Source organism: Pezoporus flaviventris, unplaced genomic scaffold (genome assembly GCF_033815535.1).
Source record: "Pezoporus flaviventris isolate CSIRO_AGI_PZ_B2104156 unplaced genomic scaffold, CSIRO_AGI_Pfla_v1 ptg000436l, whole genome shotgun sequence".
NCBI classification, from domain to species: domain Eukaryota; kingdom Metazoa; phylum Chordata; class Aves; order Psittaciformes; family Psittacidae; genus Pezoporus; species Pezoporus flaviventris.
In genome coordinates, this window is record NW_026892983.1 from 113,957 (window position 1) to 133,225 (window position 19,269).

The window sequence follows — 19,269 nt, forward strand, 5'->3', positions numbered from 1 at the left end:
CTCCCACATGGGGGGCATTGATCCAGGGATCCTCCTATCCCCAGGACCCACAACCCGGGGGTCCTCTCCCTCCAGGCTCAAATCTCAACCCAGGCACCCTGATCTGGGGACTGCCTCCCACCCCAGGGGCACCCCTGTCCCCAGGATCCCCACCCTAGGGACCCCCCTTTCTCTTCAGTGTTGTACATTGATCCGGGGGGGGGGGGGGGGGGCAGGATGGAGCTGGGGGCCCCGTGGGATGCGGCTGAGCCCCATTTAAAGGCACCCCAGGGTTGGGTGCTGGGGGGACAGGCAGGGAACCCCCAGGCCTCATCCCTTGGGGGCACTGGGGGGGCCCTTTGTATGTACATATACATATACATATATATATATACACGTGTGTGCTGACTGTGCTGGGGGGGGGAGAAGGGGGCAGAGCTTGTGGGAAGAATGGCATGTGGGGGGCACTGGAGGGATCCCATGGGATTTTCTCCCCCCTCCCCCCCAAAAAAAAATCTTGCCCCAGTGCCCCCATTCCCTCCCCTGGGTATATTGTATTCCATGGATAATTCCTGGGGACCCACTACTGAGCCATGGAGTACCAAGGGGCTTGGGTGGGGGGGTCCCAAGGTAACAGGGGTCCGGTTTGGGGTGGGATGGGGTGTCCCATTCCGGGGCGGGATTGAGGAGGGCTCCTTGGCATAGGGTTGAAGGAGGGGGTCAGGGTGTGCTGGCACGCAGGGGGGCACAACCAGTAGAGCCACAATGCCAGGGTGAGGGGCTCTGGGAAGGGGGGTCCCAGGTACTGGGGTCCCAGATCCTATGTTCCAGAGGGTGAATCCTGCGGGGTCCCAGGGAGCGGGGGGGTGTTTGTGGGTTCCCGGTCCGGTGGTACCGGCGCTGGGGGGTGATGATGCAGGGGGTACCATAAGGGTGGTACCGATGCCAGTCCGGTGGCACCGGGGCTGGGGGTGATGCTAAGGGGGGCAAATCCCTCTTCAGGCCGCGCTGTGCCCGGGGCCGTGCCCGTTCCCGTTCCCGTTCCCGTCCGGGCGGGGCAGCGGCGGCGGCTGCACGGCGCTTCCTGGTGCGGCGGGGCATGGCGCTGGTCACGGTGCGGCGGGCGGCGGGGTCCGCCGGGGGCTCCGCGGTGAGTGCGGGACGGGGCCGGATCCGGTGCCAGCGCGGGGCGGAAGGGGGGGGGGGGTTCGGGCTGTCCCGGGTGCTCCCAACACGGTTTGGAACAGGAGGGGGGGGAAGGATTTAAGTCCGCTCCGGTGCCTCCCGGGACGGGTTGATCCCGGTGGGACGTTACCGGGGGTGATTCCCAGCACATGGGGGGGTTCCTCTGCTCCCGGTGGGGACTGCTCTGTAATTAAGGGAGTATGGAGCGGGGGGGGGGGGGGGTCTCCAGCGGCTCCCACAGTCCCCAGTGCTCCCAGGAGCTTCCCGGTGCTCCCGTCCTCCCCGTTCCAGTTCCCATTGGGCCTGATTGAGTCACCCCTACAGCACGCAAACAGGGGGGAGCACAAGGACAGGACCCCCCCCCCCTGCCGTCCCAGAGCTGATCCCCAGGGATCTGCCTCCCTAATGGGACCCCCCCAGGGCTCCCATGCTCCCTAATGGGGCCCAGCCAATGCCCCCCATGCTGCTGGTTGGGGGTTGCAGGGGGTCACTGGTCCCCAGTGGGATGTGCTGGGGGACGGGGGGGTGCTGAGCCCCCCAAGCATGGTCTGTGCCCCCGGGGTCACACTCCCCTATGGGGACACTGCCACCCCCCCCCCCCCCATTACTTTGCAGGAGGAAGATGCACCCAGACGTGGCCAACTGCAGCGGCGGTGAGAAGGGGATGTCCCCAGGGATGGGAGCTATGGGATACAGGGACACAGATAGGAGCATCCCCCCCAGTGGTGCCCCAGCTCTCTCCCCTTTGGGGGAGTGTTTTGGGGGGCCCCCATCCATGAGGGCCATGGAATACAGGGACACAGATAGGAGCATTCCCCCCCCCCCCCCCATGGTGCCCCAGCTCTCTCCCCTTTGGGGGAGTGTTCTGGGGGGCCCCCATCCATGAGGGCCATGGGATACAGGGACACAGATAGGAGCATCTCTCTCCTATGGTGCCCCAGCTCTCTCCCCCTTGGGGGAGTGTTTTGGGGGGCCCCCATCCATGAGGGCCATGGGATACAGGGACACAGATAGGAGCATCCCTCTCCTATGGTGCCCCAGCTCTCTCCCCCTTGGGGGAGTGTTTGGGGGGGCCCCCATCCGTGAGGGCCATGGGATACAGGGACACAGGAGCATCCCTCTCCTATGGTGCCCCAGCTCTCTCCCCTTTGGGGGAGTGTTTTTGGGGGCCCCCATCCATGAGGGCCATGCTGTGGGTCCCACTGAGGAGCCTCTGCCCCCCCAGGCAGAGCTTTGTCATGGTCAAAGGGGCCGCTCTGCTGCTGCCCGCCGAGGAGCCCCCCCCGTCTGAGCCCCCCCCGGCCGAGCCCCCCGGCCAGGCCCCGGGGCAGCAGGAGCAGCACCTCCAGCTCATGATGCAGCTGCTGCGGGCACAGGACGCCATCCGGCTGGTGGGACGGAGAACAGGAATGGGATAGGGATGGGGATGGGCTGTGAGTGGGATGGGATAGGATGGGGACAATGATGAGGGTAGAATGGGATGGGAACTGGATGTGGATGGGATGCAATGGGGATAGGGATGGCATGGGACAGGGCAGGATTGGAATGGACAGAATGGTGGTGAGGCCAGGATGAGGAGGTGAATGGGATATGGATGGGATGGGATGGGATGGGGATGGGGACAGGATGGAGATGGGAAGAAGGATGAGGATAGAATGGGGATGGGAATTGGATATGGATGGGATGGGATGCAATGGGGACAGGGATGACATGGGAAAGGGCAGGACTGGGATGAACAGAATGGGAATGGGGACAGGATGAGAAGGGGAATGGGACATGGATGGGATGGGATGGGATGGGATGGGGATGGGGACAGGATGGAGATGGGAAGAAGGATGAGGATAGAATGGGGATGGGAATTGGATATGGATGGGATGGGATGCAATGGGGACAGGGATGACATGGGAAAGGGCAGGACTGGGATGAACAGAATGGGAATGGGGACAGGATGAGAAGGGGAATGGGACATGGATGGGATGGGATGGGATGAGGATGGCGACAGGATGGCGATGGGACAGAATGGGGATGGGGACAAGGATGGGGATACAATGGGGATTTAAATGGGATATGAATGGGACAGGATGGCATGAGGTGGCATGAGATGTGTGTGGGGATAGGATGGGAATGGCATGGGCCAGGATGGGATTGGAATGGGGACATATGGGGATGGAACAGAATGGGGATGAGGACGGGGGAGGTAGTATGGGAGTGGGAATGGGATATGGATGGGACAGGATGGGATGAGATGGGGTTGGATAAAGGTGAGGACAGGATGGGGATGTCATGTGATGGGACAGGATTTGGATGGGGACAGTATTGGAGTGGGAACAGAACATGGATGGGACAGGATGGGATGAGATGGGATGGGATAAAGGTGAGGACAGGATGGAGACGGGAATGGAAGGGGACGGCTGCAGCCCAGCCTGCCCTGCAGCGTGCTGGGGACACTGTGGGCACCTGGGGGCAGATCCCGCAGTGCAGGAGGCCCCCCTGACCCCGTCCCTCGCAGGCGGTGCGGTTGGAGTCGGCACGGCCGCGGCGGGTGCGGTACCTGCTGGTGGTGCGGCCCGAAGAGGAGGGGGCCGAGGGGGAGGCAGCGCTGCTGGGGGTGGACTTCGCCCATGAGGGGTGAGCAGGGAGCTCGGGGGGTGCCGGGGAGGGGGGGGATGGCAGCTGCACCCCCTCACCTCTGCCCGCCCCAGGGCCTCCCGCTGCACCCTGGGCATGGTGCTGCCCCTCTGGAGCGACACCCAGGTCTTCCTCGATGGCGATGGGTAAGGGGAATGAGGGGGCCCGGGGAAGGGGGGCGTTAGGAGGGTGGATAAGGGGCTGGGAGGGGGTTGGAGTGCCCCCCCGATACCCCTCCCTGTGTCTCCCCATGGTGCTCAGAGGGTTCAGTGTGACGTCGGGGGGAGAGACCCGCATCTTCAAGCCCATCTCTGTGCAGACCATGTGGTGAGTGAGCCCTGGATGGGCATGGGAGGTTGTGGGCACTTCTGTGGGCACTGCCATGGGCATGGAACGTGGGCACCACCGTGCTCAGGGTGGGCACCCGCATGGGCATGGGACGTGGGTACCACCATGGGCATGGAGGATGTGGTCACCACCATGATCACGGGAAGGTTGTGGGCACTGGAGATGGATCCCACAATGCTCAGCTGGGATGTGGGCATTCCCATGGGCATGGGATGTGGGTACCACCATATCAGAGAGGATACGGGCCTCCCCAGGGGCACGGGACATGGGTACCACCATATTCAGGGGGATGAGATCATCCCTATGGGCATGGGATGTGGGTGCCACCATATCAGAGAGGATACGGGCCTCCCCAGGGGCACGGGACATGGGTACCACCATATTCAGGGGGATGAGATCATCCCTATGGGCATGGGATGTGGGTGCCACCATATCAGAGAGGACACGGGGCACCCCAGGGGCACGGGATGCGGGTACCACCATATTCAGGGGGATGAGATCATCCCTATGGGCATGGGATGTGGGTGCCACCATATCAGAGAGGATACGGGCCTCCCCAGGGGCACGGGATGCGGGTACCACCATATTCAGGGGGATGAGATCATCCCTATGGGTGTGGGATGTGGGTACCACCATATCAGAGAGGATACGGGGCTCCCCAGGGGCACGGGATGTGGGTACCACCATATTCAGGGGGATGGGACCATCCCTATGGGCACGGGATGTGGGTGCCACCATATTCAGGGGGATGAGATCAGCCCTATGGGCATGGGATGTTGGTGCCACCATATCAGAGAGGATACGGGCCTCCCCAGGGGCACGGGATGGGGGTGCCACCATATTCAGGGGGATGAGATCATCCCTATGGGTGTGGGATGTGGGTACCACCATATCAGAGAGGATACGGGGCTCCCCAGGGGCACGGGATGCGGGTACCACCATATTCAGGGGGATGAGATCATCCCTATGGGTGTGGGATGTGGGTACCACCATATCAGAGAGGATACGGGGCTCCCCAGGGGCACGGGATGTGGGTACCACCATATTCAGGGGGATGGGACCATCCCTATGGGCACGGGATGTGGGTGCCCCCATATTCAGGGGGATGTGCTCACCCCCAGGAGCACTGGGGGGGTACAAGGGCACCCCTGCGTGCAGGGGACGCAGGTACCAGTGCGTTCAGGGGGGATACGGGCACGGCACACGGGTACCAGCACGGTGACGGGGTGATGGTGTGCGCACTGCAGCGGGCACAGGGCCCGCACCGGGTTGGGGTGTGGGGAGGGTTCAGGCCCCACGGGGCGCCCCCCACACGCGGTGCGGGGCGGGTGCGGTGTGAGGCGCTGTGGCAGGGCCGTGCTGCAGGAGCTGCACCGGGCCTGCGAGGACGCGTCCCGAGGGGGGCACATCCCCGGCGGAGCGGCGCTGGGCTGGGCCCGCGGGTACGCGGCGGAGCTGGGCTCGGAGCAGAGCTGCATCAACGAGTGGAGCGCCATGGCCGGGCTGGAGTCCGTGCGCCCCGCGTCACCCCCGCCGAGCCCGTAAGCTCCGCCCCCACCCCCGGGCTCCGCGGGCCAATCAGCGATGCGCATGGGGAGGGAGGCGGGGCTAAGGGGGGGGGGAGAGGGGGGGAGGGAGGGGCTTGAGGGAGGGGGCGGGGTTTGGCCATTGGGGAGGGGCTTATAAGAAGAGGGTGGAGCTTTCAGTTTTATGGCGATTGGGAGGCGTGACTTGCATGTTTAAGGGCGGGGCTTAGGGAGCGGTGTAGCCAATGGGGTTTGGTTTAAAGGAAGTGGGTGGAGCCTTCAGGTTTTTACGGTGATTAGGAGGCGGACTTGCATGTTTAAGGGCGGGGCTTAGGGAACGGTGTAGCCAATGGGGTTTGGTTTAATGACAGTGGGTGGAGCTTTCAGTCTTTTATGGAAATTAGGAGGCGGGACTTGCATGTTTAAGGGCGGGGCTTAAGGAACAGGGTGTAGCCAATGGGGTTTGGTTTAAAGGAAGTGGGTGGAGCTTCCAGTCTTTTATGGCGATTAGGAGGTGGGACTTGCATGTTTAAGGGCGGTGCTTAGGGATCGGTGTAGCCAATGGGGTATGGTTTAAAGGAAGTGGGTGGAGCTTCCAGTCTTTTATGGTGATTAGGAGGTGGGACTTGCATGTTTAAGGGCGGTGCTTAGGGATCGGTGTAGCCAATGGGGTATGGTTTAAAGGAAGTGGGTGGAGCTTCCAGTCTTTTATGGCGATTAGGAGGTGGGACTTGCATGTTTAAGGGTGGGGCTTAAGGAACAGGGTGTAGCCAATGGGGTATGGTTTAAAGGAAGTGGGTGGAGCTTCCACGCTTTTTATGGTCATAAGGAGAATGGTCTTAAAATGAGGGCGTGGCCAATGGGGTGGGGTTTAACGGAAGTGGGTGGAGCTTTTGCCCTTTTATGGTCATGAGGAGGCGGGGCTTGTGTAGAGGCGAGGCACGGCCTGCTTAGGGCAGCGCCATGGCCATCCACCGGTGGGTGACGTGGTGACACCAATGCCAGGCCGGCGGCAGCGGAGCTGTCGGAGCAGACAGTGCGGGCGCTGCTGCGGGACGTGATGGCCAGCGCCGACCTGGAGAGCGTCACCTCCAAGGAGGTGGGTGACCCCGGGAAGGGGCCAAGAGCCCGGTCCGCAGGCAAGGACAGGCAGGGGCAGGAGCATCCAGCACCCCATGGTGGTCCCCAGGTTCGGGAGGAGCTGGAGCGGCGCACAGGGCACAGCCTGGCCCAGCACAAGGACTTCATCGACAACGAGATGCTGCTGGTGCTGGCGCAGATGGACCGGCCCTCCCATGTCTTCCCTCACGTCTACCTGGTGGGCAAGGTTGGGCACGGCGGTAAGGCGGGCAGGGCTTGTCCCCAGGGCTCACCACTGCCGCCACGCAGGGATCTGAGTGGAACGCGGCCAACTTGGAGGAGCTGCAGCAGAACCGGTGAGTGTGGGGTCAGCTGGGGTACAATGGTGGGGTGGGCATAGGGAGATGGTGGGGGGGCTCGGGGGGGTGGCATGGGGTCATCTGGGGTGTTACGGTGGTGCAGGTATGGGGTCATCATGGCGTGATCGGGTGAGGTGGGTATGGGCTCATCATGGTATGCTGATGGGTGGATATGGGGTCATTGAAGGACAGCCATGGGGATGGACGTGGGGTCTTTGTAGCGCATCCATTTGGATGGGCATGGGGTCATCATGGGGCACCCATTGGAGTGGGCAAAGGGTCTTTGTAGGCACCCATTGGAGTAGTGAAGGTGTCTTTGTAAGGCACTTACTGTGATAGGAATGGTCTGTTTAGGGCAACCATTGGGTTGCTCATGGGGTCTTTGCAGGGCACCCATTGGGTTGCTCATGGGGTCTTTGTAGGGCACCCATTGGGTTTATCATGGGGGTCTTTGTAGGGCACCCATTGGGTTGCTCATGGGGTCTTTGTAGGGCACCCATTGGGTTTATCATGGGGGTCTTTGTAGGGCACCCATTGGGTTTATCATGGGGGTCTTTGTAGGGCACCCATTGGGTTTATCATGGGGGTCTTTCTAGGGCACCCATTGGTTTGATTATGGAGTCTTTGTAGAGCACCCATTGGTTTGATTATGGAGTCTTTGTAGGGCACCCATTGGGTTGGCCCTCTGGTCATCAAGGGACACACATTGGGGTGGTCGAAGGGTCTTTGTAGGGCACCTGTTGGGATGGATGGGAGGTCATCATGGGACACGTGGCAGGGTGGGTGCCGCAGTTCTGTGGCACTGCAGTGGGGTGCTGTGGGTCCCCCCACGGAGCACAGGCAGATCCCCAACCCTGCCCCTGTCCGTGGCGCCCCAGGGTCACCCACATCCTGAACGTGGCGCGGGAGATCGACAACTTCTTCCCGGCGCTGTTCACCTACATGAACGTGCGGGTGTACGATGAGGAGACGGCCCAGCTCCTGCCCCACTGGAACGACACCTTCCTCTTCCTCTCCCGTGTCCGGTCAGTGGGGCCAGGGCAGCCCTGGGGCACAGGGGCAATGCAGGGGGATACAGGATGTGGGGGGCACGGAGGGACAGGGGTTGGAGTCAGGGGCAGGATGAAGGGAACACAACATGGATGGGGGTATCTGGGGAGGCATCTTGGTGACTGAAGTACTGGTAGGCATGGGAAGCACTGGGGACACTGGGAGCACTGGGAAATGGGGTGATCTGGGGTATTGGGTCTCTGGGAATGTGAGGAGGCCTGAGGACATGGGGACTATGGGGCACAATGTCCCTGGGGACAAGGGAACCATTGGGAACAAGGTCCCTGGGAATAATGGGAGCTCGGGGAACATGGGAACCATTGGGAACAAGGTTCCTGGGGACATGGGGAGCTCTGGGAACATGGAAACCATTGGGAACAAGGTCCCTGGGGACAATGGGAGCTCTGGGAACATGGGAACCATTGGGAACAAGGTCCCTGGGAATAATGGGAGCTCGGGGAACATGGGAACCATTGGGAACAAGGTCCCTGGGGACATGGGGAGCTCTGGGAACATGGGAACCATTTGGAACAAGGTCCCTGGGGACATGGGGAGCTCTGGGAACACGGGAACCATTGGGAACAAGGTCCCTGGGGACATGGGGAGCTCTGGGAACACGGGAACCATTGGGAACAAGGTCCCTGGGAATAATGGGAGCTCGGGGAACATGGGAACCATTGGGAACAAGGTCCCTGGGGACATGGGGAGCTCTGGGAACATGGGAACCATTTGGAACAAGGTCCCTGGGGACATGGGGAGCTCTGGGAACACGGGAACCATTGGGAACAAGGTCCCTGGGGACATGGGGAGCTCTGGGAACATGGGAACCATTGGGAACAAGGTCCCTGGGGACGTGGGGAGCACCAGGTGAATGGGAACCATGGAACCCGGGGACCCCAATGCCATGGGGCCCCCAGGGCCATGGTGTGCCCGGGGACAGCGGGGTCCCCCCAACGCACTCAGTGCCATGCGGGTGCGCGCCGCAGGGCCAGCGGGGGCCGGGCGCTGGTTCACTGCCGCATGGGGCTGAGCCGCTCGGCAGCCACGGTGCTGGCGTACGCCATGAAGGAGTTGGGGTGGTCCCTGGAGCGGGCGCTGCGGCACGTGCGGCACTGCCGGCCCGGCGCCATGCCCAACCCCGGCTTCATGCGCCAGCTCGACTTCTACCAGGGCATCCTGCGCGCCAGGTGGGTGGGGGCGAGGTGAGCCACGCCCACATAAAGGGTGGGGCACGCGGAGACCACGCCCTCCTTGGCTAGGAGAGGGCGAGGATCTATGAGGCCACGCCCCCTTCGGGAGGGTGGGGGCTGGTGAGCCTATGCTCAGCTATGGAGGATGGGCGGGGGTCTGATTAGGCCACGCCCCCCTTTGGACAGAATATGGTTTAATGAGGCCACGCCCCCTTCGGTAGGAGGAAGACCACGCCTCCTTTGGGCAGGGTGGGCGGGGTCTTGTGTGGCCACACCCCATTGTCCATGAGGAAGGGCCCCTGTGGCCACGCCCATTTAAGACAGGAAAGGCGTGGACTGCCACGTGCCCTTCAACAGTGAGAGGGCGTGGTCTCCTGTAACCACGCCCCTTAGCCTGAAGAGTCCACCCTGACCCCTCCTCCTTCAGCAATAAGGGGCGTGGTCACATTACCAAGGTGTGGGCTATGGTGGGTGGAGCATCCTTTTAGCCACGCCCCTTTCACGCAGGGTGGGCGGGGTTTGCATCGCGGGGTGGGCCGAGCCTGTGGGCCCCCCCACCCCCGTTTTCCACGGCGGAGGGGGCCCGGTCAGGGGGTGACGGGCGGGTGTGTGTCAGCCGGCACAGCACCATGTGGGAGCCCAGGGCGGCCGAGCCCCAGCCTCAAGGGGACGAGGGCGGCACGGCCCCGTCCCCGCAGCCCCCTGAGGACGTGCCCGTGCCGGGGGTGTTGGGGGCCTCCCCGCGGCCCCGCATCTCCCTGTGCGCCGTCATGAGGAGCATCAGCCAGCTGGAGCCCCCCGGGGAGCCGCTCTGCGAGGAGGTGAGCGCAGGGGCTCGGGGGGTGCAGGCAGGCAGCGGGGCTGCGGCACTGCCTGAGCCCCCCCCCCCCGGCCTCCCCATAGGGGTTCTCGGCCGCGGAGGCACCGGCGGGTTCAGGGGGTGCCCCCCCGGCAGCACCGCCCCAGCCTCGGCCCTCGTCCCGCCCGCGCCGGGTGCCGCGCCAGGCCAGCCTCGACGGAGGCCACGCCCCCTGCGGGGACCACGCCCCCTGACCGCGCCCACACCGAGGAGACCTCTCTCCTCCAATCAGGAGGAAGCGGCGGGGCTTACCCATGGCCACGCCCCCTCCCTTCACACTACCGGGGGTGGCGGAGCCCGCCCCGCACCAGCACTGACAATAAAGAGCGGAACCGGGCGGCCCTGGCCTGGCTGATGCCCGGGGGAGGGTTCCAAGGGCGCCGGGGCACCGGGAACCGGCACCTCCGGTACCGCGAAGCGCCGCCGCCATCTTGTGTGGCGGGGGAGGCGGCGGCGGCGGGGAGAGGACTACAGCTCCCGGCACCCCTTGCGCGGAGACTGGCTTTGCGCATGCGCTCAGGGCGCCTTCCGGGTTGCTACGCAACCGGGCGCAGGCTTGGCTCAGGCCTAGCGGCCTAGGCCGCGCCGCGGGGCCGGTTCCGGGGGCAGGGATTGGGCCCCTGTGCTGGGCACTGGGGAGGCTGCACCTCGAATCCTGTGCTCAGCTCCCGGCCCCCCACTGCAAGAGAGACCTTGAGGTGCTGGAGCGGGGCCAGAGAAGGGAACGGAGCTGGAGCAGGGCCTGGAGCCCAAGTGTGATGGGGAAGGGCTGAGGGAGCTGGGGGGTTCAGTGTGGAGAAGAGAAGGCTCAGGGGGGACCTGATGGCTGCCTCCAAGTGCCTGAGAGGAGGATGGAGCCAGGAGGGGCTGGGCTCTGCTCCCAAGGAACAAGGGATGGGACAAGAGGAAACGGCCTCAAGCTGCCCCAGGGCAGGTTTAGATGGAGCTGGCCCCGAAGCTCCTCGAGCGGGACCGGATCTGGGTGAGCAATGGGACGGGGAGGGCTCGGTGCCTGCAGGGTGAGTGGCACCAGTGCTGTGCCCCGTCCCAGCCCGCTCCCAGGACGTGGCCTGGGTTACTCCGAGGTCCAGCTCTTCATTCCAGGTCTGGGCTATGATCAGTTCATTTTATTGAGGAAGCACCAAAAGGAGCTTCGAGAAATCAGACAAATGACAAAGCAGCACATCCTGTGAGGGATTTATCATGAAACAATTCCACCCACGGCAAAGCTGCTCCTGGTGCCTTTTAACCTTAGGGATCCCATGGGATTGATACAGCTTTTCCCTCCCCGCCGCCAACACAGGAAGGTCCCATTGGAGAAGGCTCCTGAAGGGGAGACCTCAGAGCAGCTCCAGTGCCTGAAGGGGCTGCAGGGAACCTGGAGAGGGGCTTGGGACAAGGGATGTAGGGACAGGCCAAGGGGAATGGCTTGAACCTGCCCGAGGGGAGACTGAGATGAGCTCTTAGGCAGAAGCTCTTCCCTGGGAGGGTGCTGAGGCGCTGGCACAGGGTGCCCAGAGAAGCTGTGGCTGCCCCATCCCTGGCAGTGCTCAAGGCCAGGTTGGACACAAGGGCTTGGAGCAAGCTGCTCCAGTGGAAGGGGTTGGGGTTGGAGCTGGAGGAGCTTTAAGCTCCCTTCATCCCAACCCATCCCATGGTTCCATGATTCTGAGCCTGGCAGAGGGCCCGGAGGATTTCACGGATACGCTCAGTGGTGTACACCACACTCGGTGGTGAGGGGTGCTGAGGGCATCCCATGGCCCTTCTCCTGCCCCCTCTCCAGAGCTCTGCTGCTCCCCTCTCCTTCCCCACCCCATTGCCAAAGCTCACCTTTGGGTGACTCCCCCAACTCCGGCAGGGCTGAGCACCCTGATGGGCACCATCCTGCCCACGCCAGCTCTCCCTTCCAGGGCTGTAGCATCCCATGCCCCACTCTGGATGACAGAGAGCTCCCACCCCTGCTCCAGCTCATCCCTAGGAACACCAACACATGGGAGCAGGGGGGATTCAGACCACAACGGTCACCCCATAGCACTCATCCCCTTCCTTCCCATCGCACACACGGACCCAGTGCCATGTCCAGCACCAAGCTATGGCCTTACCCAAGGTATAACACACCCCCCATACCCCGGGTACCCCCTCCCCACAGCACACAGCAGCCCCTGTCCTTCAACACACCCTTTAATGCACCCTGGCTGCAGCCAGGCCTGGAGGGCAATGGGCACAGCCCCCCCTTTGCTCCCTCCAGCGCTGGGGGCCAGCAGCAGCGGCTCAGAGCTCGTACTCGTGCCAGAGGCTGTGGGGCACAAAGGGGGGGGGGGGTCAGAGCGTGCCCCCCACCCTGCTTGTGGATGCCCCCAATGCATGGGGGGGGACACACCGGGAGAGGGATGGGGAACTTTGTGTGTCCCCCCCCATCCTGTTTAATACCCACTTGTAGATGACGCTGGGATCATCCTGATGCTTCAGGAGGGCATCACGCACCGTGTCCGGGGGGCTGAGCCCCAGCTCCTGTGCGCGCTCCCAGCGCTGCAGGCGGGTGATTCCTATGGGGTGGGGATCAGTGGGAACAGGGCGATCCAAGGGGTTCCATGGGGGGTCTATGGGGGTCCGGGCTCTCTCACCAGTGCACGGCCCATACTCCCAAGCGAGATCGAAGCTCCGCAGCATCTCCAGGACGCTCCGATCCGGACCGGACCCCGGCGGCTCCTCCGCCGCTGGAACCTGGGGACACCCCGTGCCCGTGCCCGTGCCCGTGCCCGTGCCCGTGCCCTTCCCTTTGCCTTTACGCGTGCCCGGGGCTCGGCCCGGCCGCCGCCGCCGCCGTAACGGGAAGGAGTCGGTGATGAGCCGGGGCTGCTCCATCGCCCTGCGGGACAGCGGCGGCGGCCGCGCTGCTACCGGTATCCAGGGCACAACACCCCGCCTATGGGGCGGAAGCGGCGGGGCCGGCGCTGTCCCCTCCCCTTCCCCGTTGTCCCCGGTCCCCGTTGTCCCCGCCACCGGTGGCTCCGCCGCGGCTCTGCCTCGGTCCCCCCCGTCAATGGGCTCCACAAGCAGCGCATCCGCCCGGTCCCAACCCCAAGCGCGGTGACACCGTCCCGTGGGGCTGGGGGGGACGGGACCCTGCAGGTGCTTGAGGCTCTTCGGCCCTCCCATGGGGAGCCCTAGAGCACGAGCCGTGGTGCGTGTCCTGCACCAGCCCCACAGGGTGCTCAGGCATTGGAACAGGCTGCCCAGGGCGGCGCTGCTCTTTTCCAGCCCCACTGATTCTATGGGTCTGTGCCCAGACACGAGGTGACTCCCTGGGGGCAAATCTGTGTCCCCCAGCAGTGTCCCCACCAAACCCGCTCTGTAACGGCCGGTGTTAAGCCATGTGTGAGAAAACCAAGCGGCCGCACAACCCCATAGCAGCCACCAGAGAATCCACAGCGCTCTTCGCTTTCAGTGCCGTGTTTCCTCCCTCACACTTCCCGACCCCCACGAAGGGGCGTTTATGGAAGGAGGGGATGATTTAGGCTCGCTTCAGGCCGGGGTTGTGCAGGATGTAAGAGCACAGCCCCGGCAGGCGCTGGTGACCCAGCTCCTCCTCCAGCCGCTGCATGGGCCGGTTCCCGGTGGCCGTGAACCCAAAGGTGGGGAAGCCACGAGCCTGAGCCCTGCGAGCGGCCAGGACCAGCACCGTCCACATGTACCCGCTGCGGCGGTGCGCGGGGAGCGTGTATCCGTGCGTCCCGGCTCCAAAGGGATCCGTCAGCGTCCAGGACAGCGGCTGCCCGGCCCCGTCCCGCAGGCAGAGGTTGGGGAAGAGCCGCAGCAGCTCCTCCAGGTACTGCCGGCTCCGAGCGGTGCCTCCGTAGGGCCACGTCTTGTTGAGCAGATCCACGTGTGCCGGGGTCAGGGAGCCCACCCGCACCCCCGGATCCAGGCTGCGGTGAGGGATGGGTCAGTGGGGAGATGGGGATGGGATGGGGGTGGCATGGGATGGGGATGGAGGTGGAGGTGGGATGGGGATGGAGGTGGGATGGGGATGGGGATGGGATGGGGATGGGATTGGGATGAGGAGGGATGGGGATGGAGGTGGGATGGGGATGGGATTGGGATGGGGATGGGATTGGGATGGGGATGGGGAGGGATGGGGATGGGGATAGGAGGGGGATGGAGGCAGGATGGGGATGGGGGTGGCATGGGATGGGGATGGAGGTGGGATGGGGATGGGGATGGAGGTGGGATGGGGATGGGGATAGGCGGGGGATGGAGGTGGGATGGGGATGGGAAGGGATGGGGATGGGATTGGGATGGGGATGGGGAGGGATGGAGGTGGGATGGGGATGGGAAAGGATGGAGATGGGATTGGGATGGGGATGGGGAGGGATGGGGATGGGAAGGGATGGGATGGGGATGGGATGGGGATAGGGTTTCAGATGGGGTTGTGGATGAATTTGGGGATAGGAAGGGGATGGTATGGGGAGGGGTTTGCAGATGGGGTTTTGGATGAAGTTGGGGATAGGAAGGGGATGGTATGGGGAGGGGGTTGCAGATGGTTATGGGAATGGGGATGGGATGGGGATGGGGATAGGATGGGGATGGGATGGGGTTGCAAATAGGGTTGGAGATTGGGATGAGACTGGGAATGGGGATGGGAGGGGGATTGGATGGGATGGGGATGGCGATGAGATGGGGATGGGATGGGGTTGGGGCTGGGGCTGGGTTTGGGCGTCTCACCGTGGCTCGGGCATGGCACTGGGGTTGGGGTGCAGGTAGGTGTAATAATGGGAGATGTCGAGCTCGATGCCCTTGGCCCCCGCAATGGCCTCTGACACCGCGGTCACCCCGTCCTGAAGGCCTGGGGGTGGCGCTGTCAGGGGGGGCTGCTCCACCAGCACCCACTTTGCTGCCCCCAATGCACCCCGAGGTCCAACCACAACGGCCTCCGGTGACAGCACCCATCAAACCAACGCCCTCAGCACCCCAATTCCAGCCCCATATCCCCCAGTACCCCCAGTTCTTTCCCCCAGCACGTCCCAGCACCTCCACTTCCACACCCCAGTATCACCAGTGCCTCTCCCATGCTCCCAGTGCCCCCAGCACCCCAATTCCCACCCCAGCACCCCCAATCCCTTCCCATCACCCCCAGGACCCGCATCCCATGACCACCGATGATGTAGAACGCCGCATCCCAGCGCAGGCAGCCCGGGGTCTCCAGCAGCGCCCGGTAAGCACCCAGGTCCCGGTAGAACACCGCGCTCGTGTTCCTGTAGCAGTCATCCACCGGCACCTGCGGGGCACCCATGGGTGCCCTGAGCCCATCGGTACCCTCTACGGGGCCACCCCACAAGCACCCATGAGGGGTTCCCCGCGGCCACCTCTCCTCTGCGCCGGGCCAGCACGGCACCAAACTCAGGCCATGCATCCACCACCACCTCCAGCCCCGCGGGGTTGCCCCGGTTGATGTTCATCACAGCCCCATAGACCTGCGGCAAAGGGGGGGGCAGAGATGGGATGTGGGGGGCAGGAGGTCGATGTGGGGGTTCCCAAGCAATGGGCGCACCCCACAGCCCGTCCTGCCCCCATAGGGATGTGTGGGGTGAATCCCTCTGGGTGATGTTCACCACAGCCCCATAGACCTGCGGGTGAAGGGGGCTGAGATGGGTTGTGGGGTGCAGGGGGGCAAATGTGGGGTCCTGGGTGGTGGGTGCACCCCACAGCCCGCCGGGTCCCATAGGGATGTGTGGGGTGAAGGCAAAGGGGGCAGAGCCCCACAAGTGGGTGGGGCTATGGGAAATGGGCGTGGAAGTTTGGGATTGGCTGCTTTCACACTGTCTCGGCTGGGATTGGCTGGCTTCTGTGGGAGCCTGGGAGAGGATTGGTTGGCTTGTGTGGGAGTCAAAGGGGATTGGCTAGCTTGGAATCAAGCTGGGCTGGGATTGGTCCGTTGGCTGATGCCCAGGAGCCGCCTGTCCTGGACTTGGGACCCTCGGGGGAGGGCAGCAAGAGAGGGGCTACGGGGGTCCCCATCACTGGGGGCAGGAGATGGGGGACATGGGGGTCCCTGCCTTGGCAAGGGGCAGGGATATGGGGGTCCCAGTCATTGGACAGCTCAGGGGTGACATTGGGGTCCCCACCACGGCACAGGGCAGGGGTGACAAAGGGGTCCCAGTCCTGGCGTGGGGCAGGGGTGACATTGGGCTCCCTGTCCCAGCACGGGGCAGGGGTGACACAAGGGGGGTCCCGTCCCCCCCATCACCGGCAGGGTGAGGGGCAGGCTCCTCCGCAGGGCTCCCTCCAAGCGCTGCAGCTGAGCCGGGCACGTCAGGATCAGCATGGTCCTGCTGAGAGACCCTACAATAACACAGGGACAGGGGCCCATGGCTGGACCCTGTCCCCATCCCCATCCCTGCCCTCATCCCTTCATCACTCACCCCGCAGCGGTCCTGTGGCCGTGGGTCCCAATGGGCCTTGGGGTGGGTGTCAGAGACCGGTGGCACCAGCAGGTCCCTGGCTCTATGGGGCACACGGTGGCACCAGCAGGTCCCTGGCTCTATGGGGCACACGGTGGCACCAGCCGCCACGGACCAGTGAGTGCCCCTTGCCCAGGGGGTGGCTCCATAGGGGGGGCACTGGGCAGGGTCCAGCCCATGGGGCACTGGGCATGGGGCCAGCCCTGTCCTTATGGGAAACACACGCAGCACCCCATAGCAGCACCCCATAGCGCCGGGACCCTCAGTGTCACCTCGTGTTCCACGGACCCTTGGTGTCACTGCAGGACCTTGCTGATCCTGATGTGCCCAGGAGCCTGCCCCCCCCAACCCCTGCTGATGATGGGGACATTGGGGTCATCCCTGTCCCCCCATCCCTGCCCTGCTGGTAATGGGGACCCCCTTGTCCTCCTATTCCTGCCCTGTCAGTGATGAGGACCCCGCTGCTCCCCCCAACCTTTCCCTACTGCGGATGGGAACCCTGTGCACCCCCGTGTCCCCTTCACCCCTGCCCTGCTGCTGACGGGGTAACTGAGGACCCCCATGTCCCCCCATTCCTGCGCTGCCAGCGATGGGGTCCCGTCCCCCCCCACATCCCCCCTCCCTTCCCCATGGCAGGGCCCTAAGGAGGGCGCAGGGAGAAAGGCTTTAATCCGTTCATACAAGAATAGATCTTCTGCAATAAATACCCCAATAAATAACATCTCCAATAAATAAACACGCACAGACGCACCGGGGCACAGGCCACGCCCCCCCTCCCGTAAGCCCCGCCCACCGCCCCCCCCACAAGCCCCGCCTCCCCACTCTGTGGGTCGCTAAGCAACCGTGGGAGAGGCAGGGCTTGGGTAGCCAGGGGGGCGGGGCCTATTGTAGGGCGGGGGCGGGGTTTATACCGATGCTCGAAGGGGATTGGTCCGTTTCGGGGTGGGCGGGGCTTGCGCACACCCTATAGCGCTTGGGGGTGGGGCTTATTGCTGCTGTGGGGCGGGGGGTGGGGGAGGCTGCTGCCCTCGTCAGCCCCATTGATATGGGGCAGGGATGAGGGGATGGGCCACCGTGGTGGTGGGGACAACGTGGGGGCTTCCACTGGGGCTGTGGGGTGGCTGTGGTGGCACTTTGGGGGCAGGAGACCCGTCTCTTCAGGCACGATGTGGTGACAGAGGGGATGTGGGGTGTCTGCAGCGGCACTTTGGGGTCAGGAGACCCATCTCTCAAGGGCGGTGTGGTGGTGGAGAGGGGAAAACGGGTGGCTTTGGTGGCACTTTGGGTCAGGAACCCCATCCCTTAAGGATGATGGGGATGTGGAGTGGCTTTGGTGGTACTTTGGGGTCAGAAGCCCCATCTCTGAAGGAGCACTGGTGATGGAGAGGGGACAGGAGTGGCTTTGGTGGTGCTTTGGGGTCAGAGCCCCATCTCTGAAGGAGCACTGGTGATGGAGAGGGGACAGGAGTGGCTTTGGTGGTGCTTTGGGGTACAGAGCCCATCTCTGAAGGAGCACTGGTGATGGAGAGGGGACAGGAGTGGGCTTTGGTGGTGCTTTGGGGTCAGAGCCCCATCTCTGGAAGGCACAGTGGTGATGGAGAGGTGCTTTGGTGATGGTGGCACTTTGGGGTCGGAGCCCCATCCCACAAGGCACAGTGGTGGTGGAAGTGCTGTGGGGTGACTTTGGTGGCACTTTAGGGTCAGGACCCCCATCCTTAAGACATAGCAAGGTGATGATGAGGATATGGAGTGGCTTTGGTGGCACTTTGGGGTCAGGACCCCCATCCCTTAAGACATAGCAAGGTGATGATGAGGATATGGAGTGGCTTGGTGGCACTTTGGGGTCAGAAGCCCCATCTCTCAAGGCGCCACTGGTGATGGAGAGGGGACAGGAGTGGCTTTGGTGGTGCTTTGGGGTCAGGAGACCCAGCCCTTAAGGCACTTGTGATGATGGTGGGGTTATGGGGTGGCTTTGGTGGCACTTGTGCGTCAGGAACCCCATCCCTTAAGACACAGCGAGGTGATGACGAGGATGTGGAGTGGCTTTGGTGGCACTTTAGGGTCAAAAGACCCATCCCTTAAGGCACTGTTAATGGTGGTGGGGTTGTGGAATGGCTTTGGTGGCACTTTGGGGTCAGAGCCCCATCTCTGAAGGCACAGTGGTGATGAGAGAGGTGCTTTGGTGATGGTGATAGTGGTGCTTTGGGGTCAGAGCCCCATCCCACACAAGGCACAGTGGTGATGGAGAGAGGTTCTTTGGTGATGGTGATGGTGGCACTTTGGGGTTGGAGCCCCATCCCACACAAGGCACAGTGGTGATGGAGAGAGGTGCTTGGTGATGGTGATGGTGGCACTTTGGGGTTGGAGCCCCATCCCACACAAGGCACAGTGGTGATGGAGAGGTGCTTTGGTGATGGTGATGGTGGCACTTTGGGGTTGGAGCCCCATCCCACACAAGGCACAGTGGTGATGGAGGAGAGGTGCTTTGGTGATGGTGATGGTGGCACTTTGGGGTTGGAGCCCCATCCCACACAAGGCACAGTGGTGATGGAGAGGTGCTTTGGTGATGGTGATGGTGGCACTTTGGGGTTGGAGCCCCATCCC

The 19,269-nt window shown here is 63.5% G+C and overlaps 3 protein-coding genes across 7 annotated transcripts; 1 reads left to right on the plus strand and 2 right to left on the minus strand.

Moving 5' to 3' along the window:
- Positions 1–993: 993 nt before the first annotated feature.
- SSH3 (slingshot protein phosphatase 3) lies at positions 994–10,398 on the plus strand. The gene is made up of 14 exons (XM_061443600.1): positions 994–1,129; positions 1,780–1,817; positions 2,390–2,555; positions 3,674–3,792; positions 3,867–3,938; positions 4,054–4,119; positions 5,493–5,681; positions 6,672–6,765; positions 6,856–6,984; positions 7,056–7,102; positions 7,984–8,130; positions 9,142–9,342; positions 9,962–10,166; positions 10,249–10,398. The coding sequence occupies exons 1-14, from the start codon at positions 1,079–1,081 to the stop codon at positions 10,396–10,398; spliced, it is 1,674 nt and encodes a 557-aa protein (XP_061299584.1). The 5' UTR covers positions 994–1,078.
- Positions 10,399–12,369: 1,971 nt separating this feature from the next.
- On the minus strand, positions 12,370–13,167 carry POLD4 (DNA polymerase delta 4, accessory subunit). The gene is made up of 3 exons (XM_061443577.1): positions 12,829–13,167; positions 12,639–12,750; positions 12,370–12,500 (listed from the first exon to the last, which is right to left on the minus strand). Exons 1-3 carry the CDS (start codon positions 13,067–13,069, stop codon positions 12,476–12,478), a joined length of 378 nt encoding a protein of 125 aa, XP_061299561.1. The 5' UTR covers positions 13,070–13,167; the 3' UTR covers positions 12,370–12,475.
- A 397-nt stretch (positions 13,168–13,564) lies between these two features.
- On the minus strand, positions 13,565–16,737 carry GLYATL3 (glycine-N-acyltransferase like 3). Of its 5 annotated transcripts, none has more exons than XM_061443587.1 (6): positions 16,627–16,737; positions 16,452–16,533; positions 15,571–15,678; positions 15,362–15,482; positions 14,930–15,135; positions 13,565–14,133 (listed from the first exon to the last, which is right to left on the minus strand). In XM_061443587.1, exons 2-6 carry the CDS (start codon positions 16,527–16,529, stop codon positions 13,699–13,701), a joined length of 948 nt encoding a protein of 315 aa, XP_061299571.1. In that variant the 5' UTR covers positions 16,530–16,533; positions 16,627–16,737; the 3' UTR covers positions 13,565–13,698. The 5 variants fall into 5 exon arrangements, with proteins under 5 accessions (XP_061299571.1, XP_061299572.1, XP_061299574.1 ...); XM_061443588.1 differs by having other exon boundaries at positions 16,452–16,536; XM_061443590.1 differs by having other exon boundaries at positions 15,037–15,050; positions 16,452–16,546.
- Positions 16,738–19,269: the final 2,532 nt, after the last annotated feature.

Bases quoted from the DNA above. Each gene is read 5' to 3' on its own strand.
- GLYATL3 (XM_061443587.1), bottom strand. From the start codon at position 16,529: ATGCTGATCCTGACGTGCCCGGCTCAGCTGCAGCGCTTGGAGGGAGCC. The intron at 15,679-16,451 runs GTGATGGGGGGG...CCTTTGCCGCAG, and splicing joins GCCTGCCCCTCACCCTGCCG to GTCTATGGGGCTGTGATGAA. The intron at 15,483-15,570 runs GTGGCCGCGGGG...GGTGCCCCGCAG, and splicing joins TGGCCCGGCGCAGAGGAGAG to GTGCCGGTGGATGACTGCTA.
- POLD4 (XM_061443577.1), bottom strand. From the start codon at position 13,069: ATGGAGCAGCCCCGGCTCATCACCGACTCCTTCCCGTTACGGCGGCGG. The intron at 12,751-12,828 runs GTGAGAGAGCCC...CCCACCCCATAG, and splicing joins GGAGTATGGGCCGTGCACTG to GAATCACCCGCCTGCAGCGC. The intron at 12,501-12,638 runs GTGGGTATTAAA...TGTGCCCCACAG, and splicing joins GATCCCAGCGTCATCTACAA to CCTCTGGCACGAGTACGAGC.
- SSH3 (XM_061443600.1), top strand. From the start codon at position 1,079: ATGGCGCTGGTCACGGTGCGGCGGGCGGCGGGGTCCGCCGGGGGCTCC. The intron at 7,103-7,983 runs GTGAGTGTGGGG...GTGGCGCCCCAG, and splicing joins GAGGAGCTGCAGCAGAACCG to GGTCACCCACATCCTGAACG. The intron at 10,167-10,248 runs GTGAGCGCAGGG...GCCTCCCCATAG, and splicing joins GGGAGCCGCTCTGCGAGGAG to GGGTTCTCGGCCGCGGAGGC.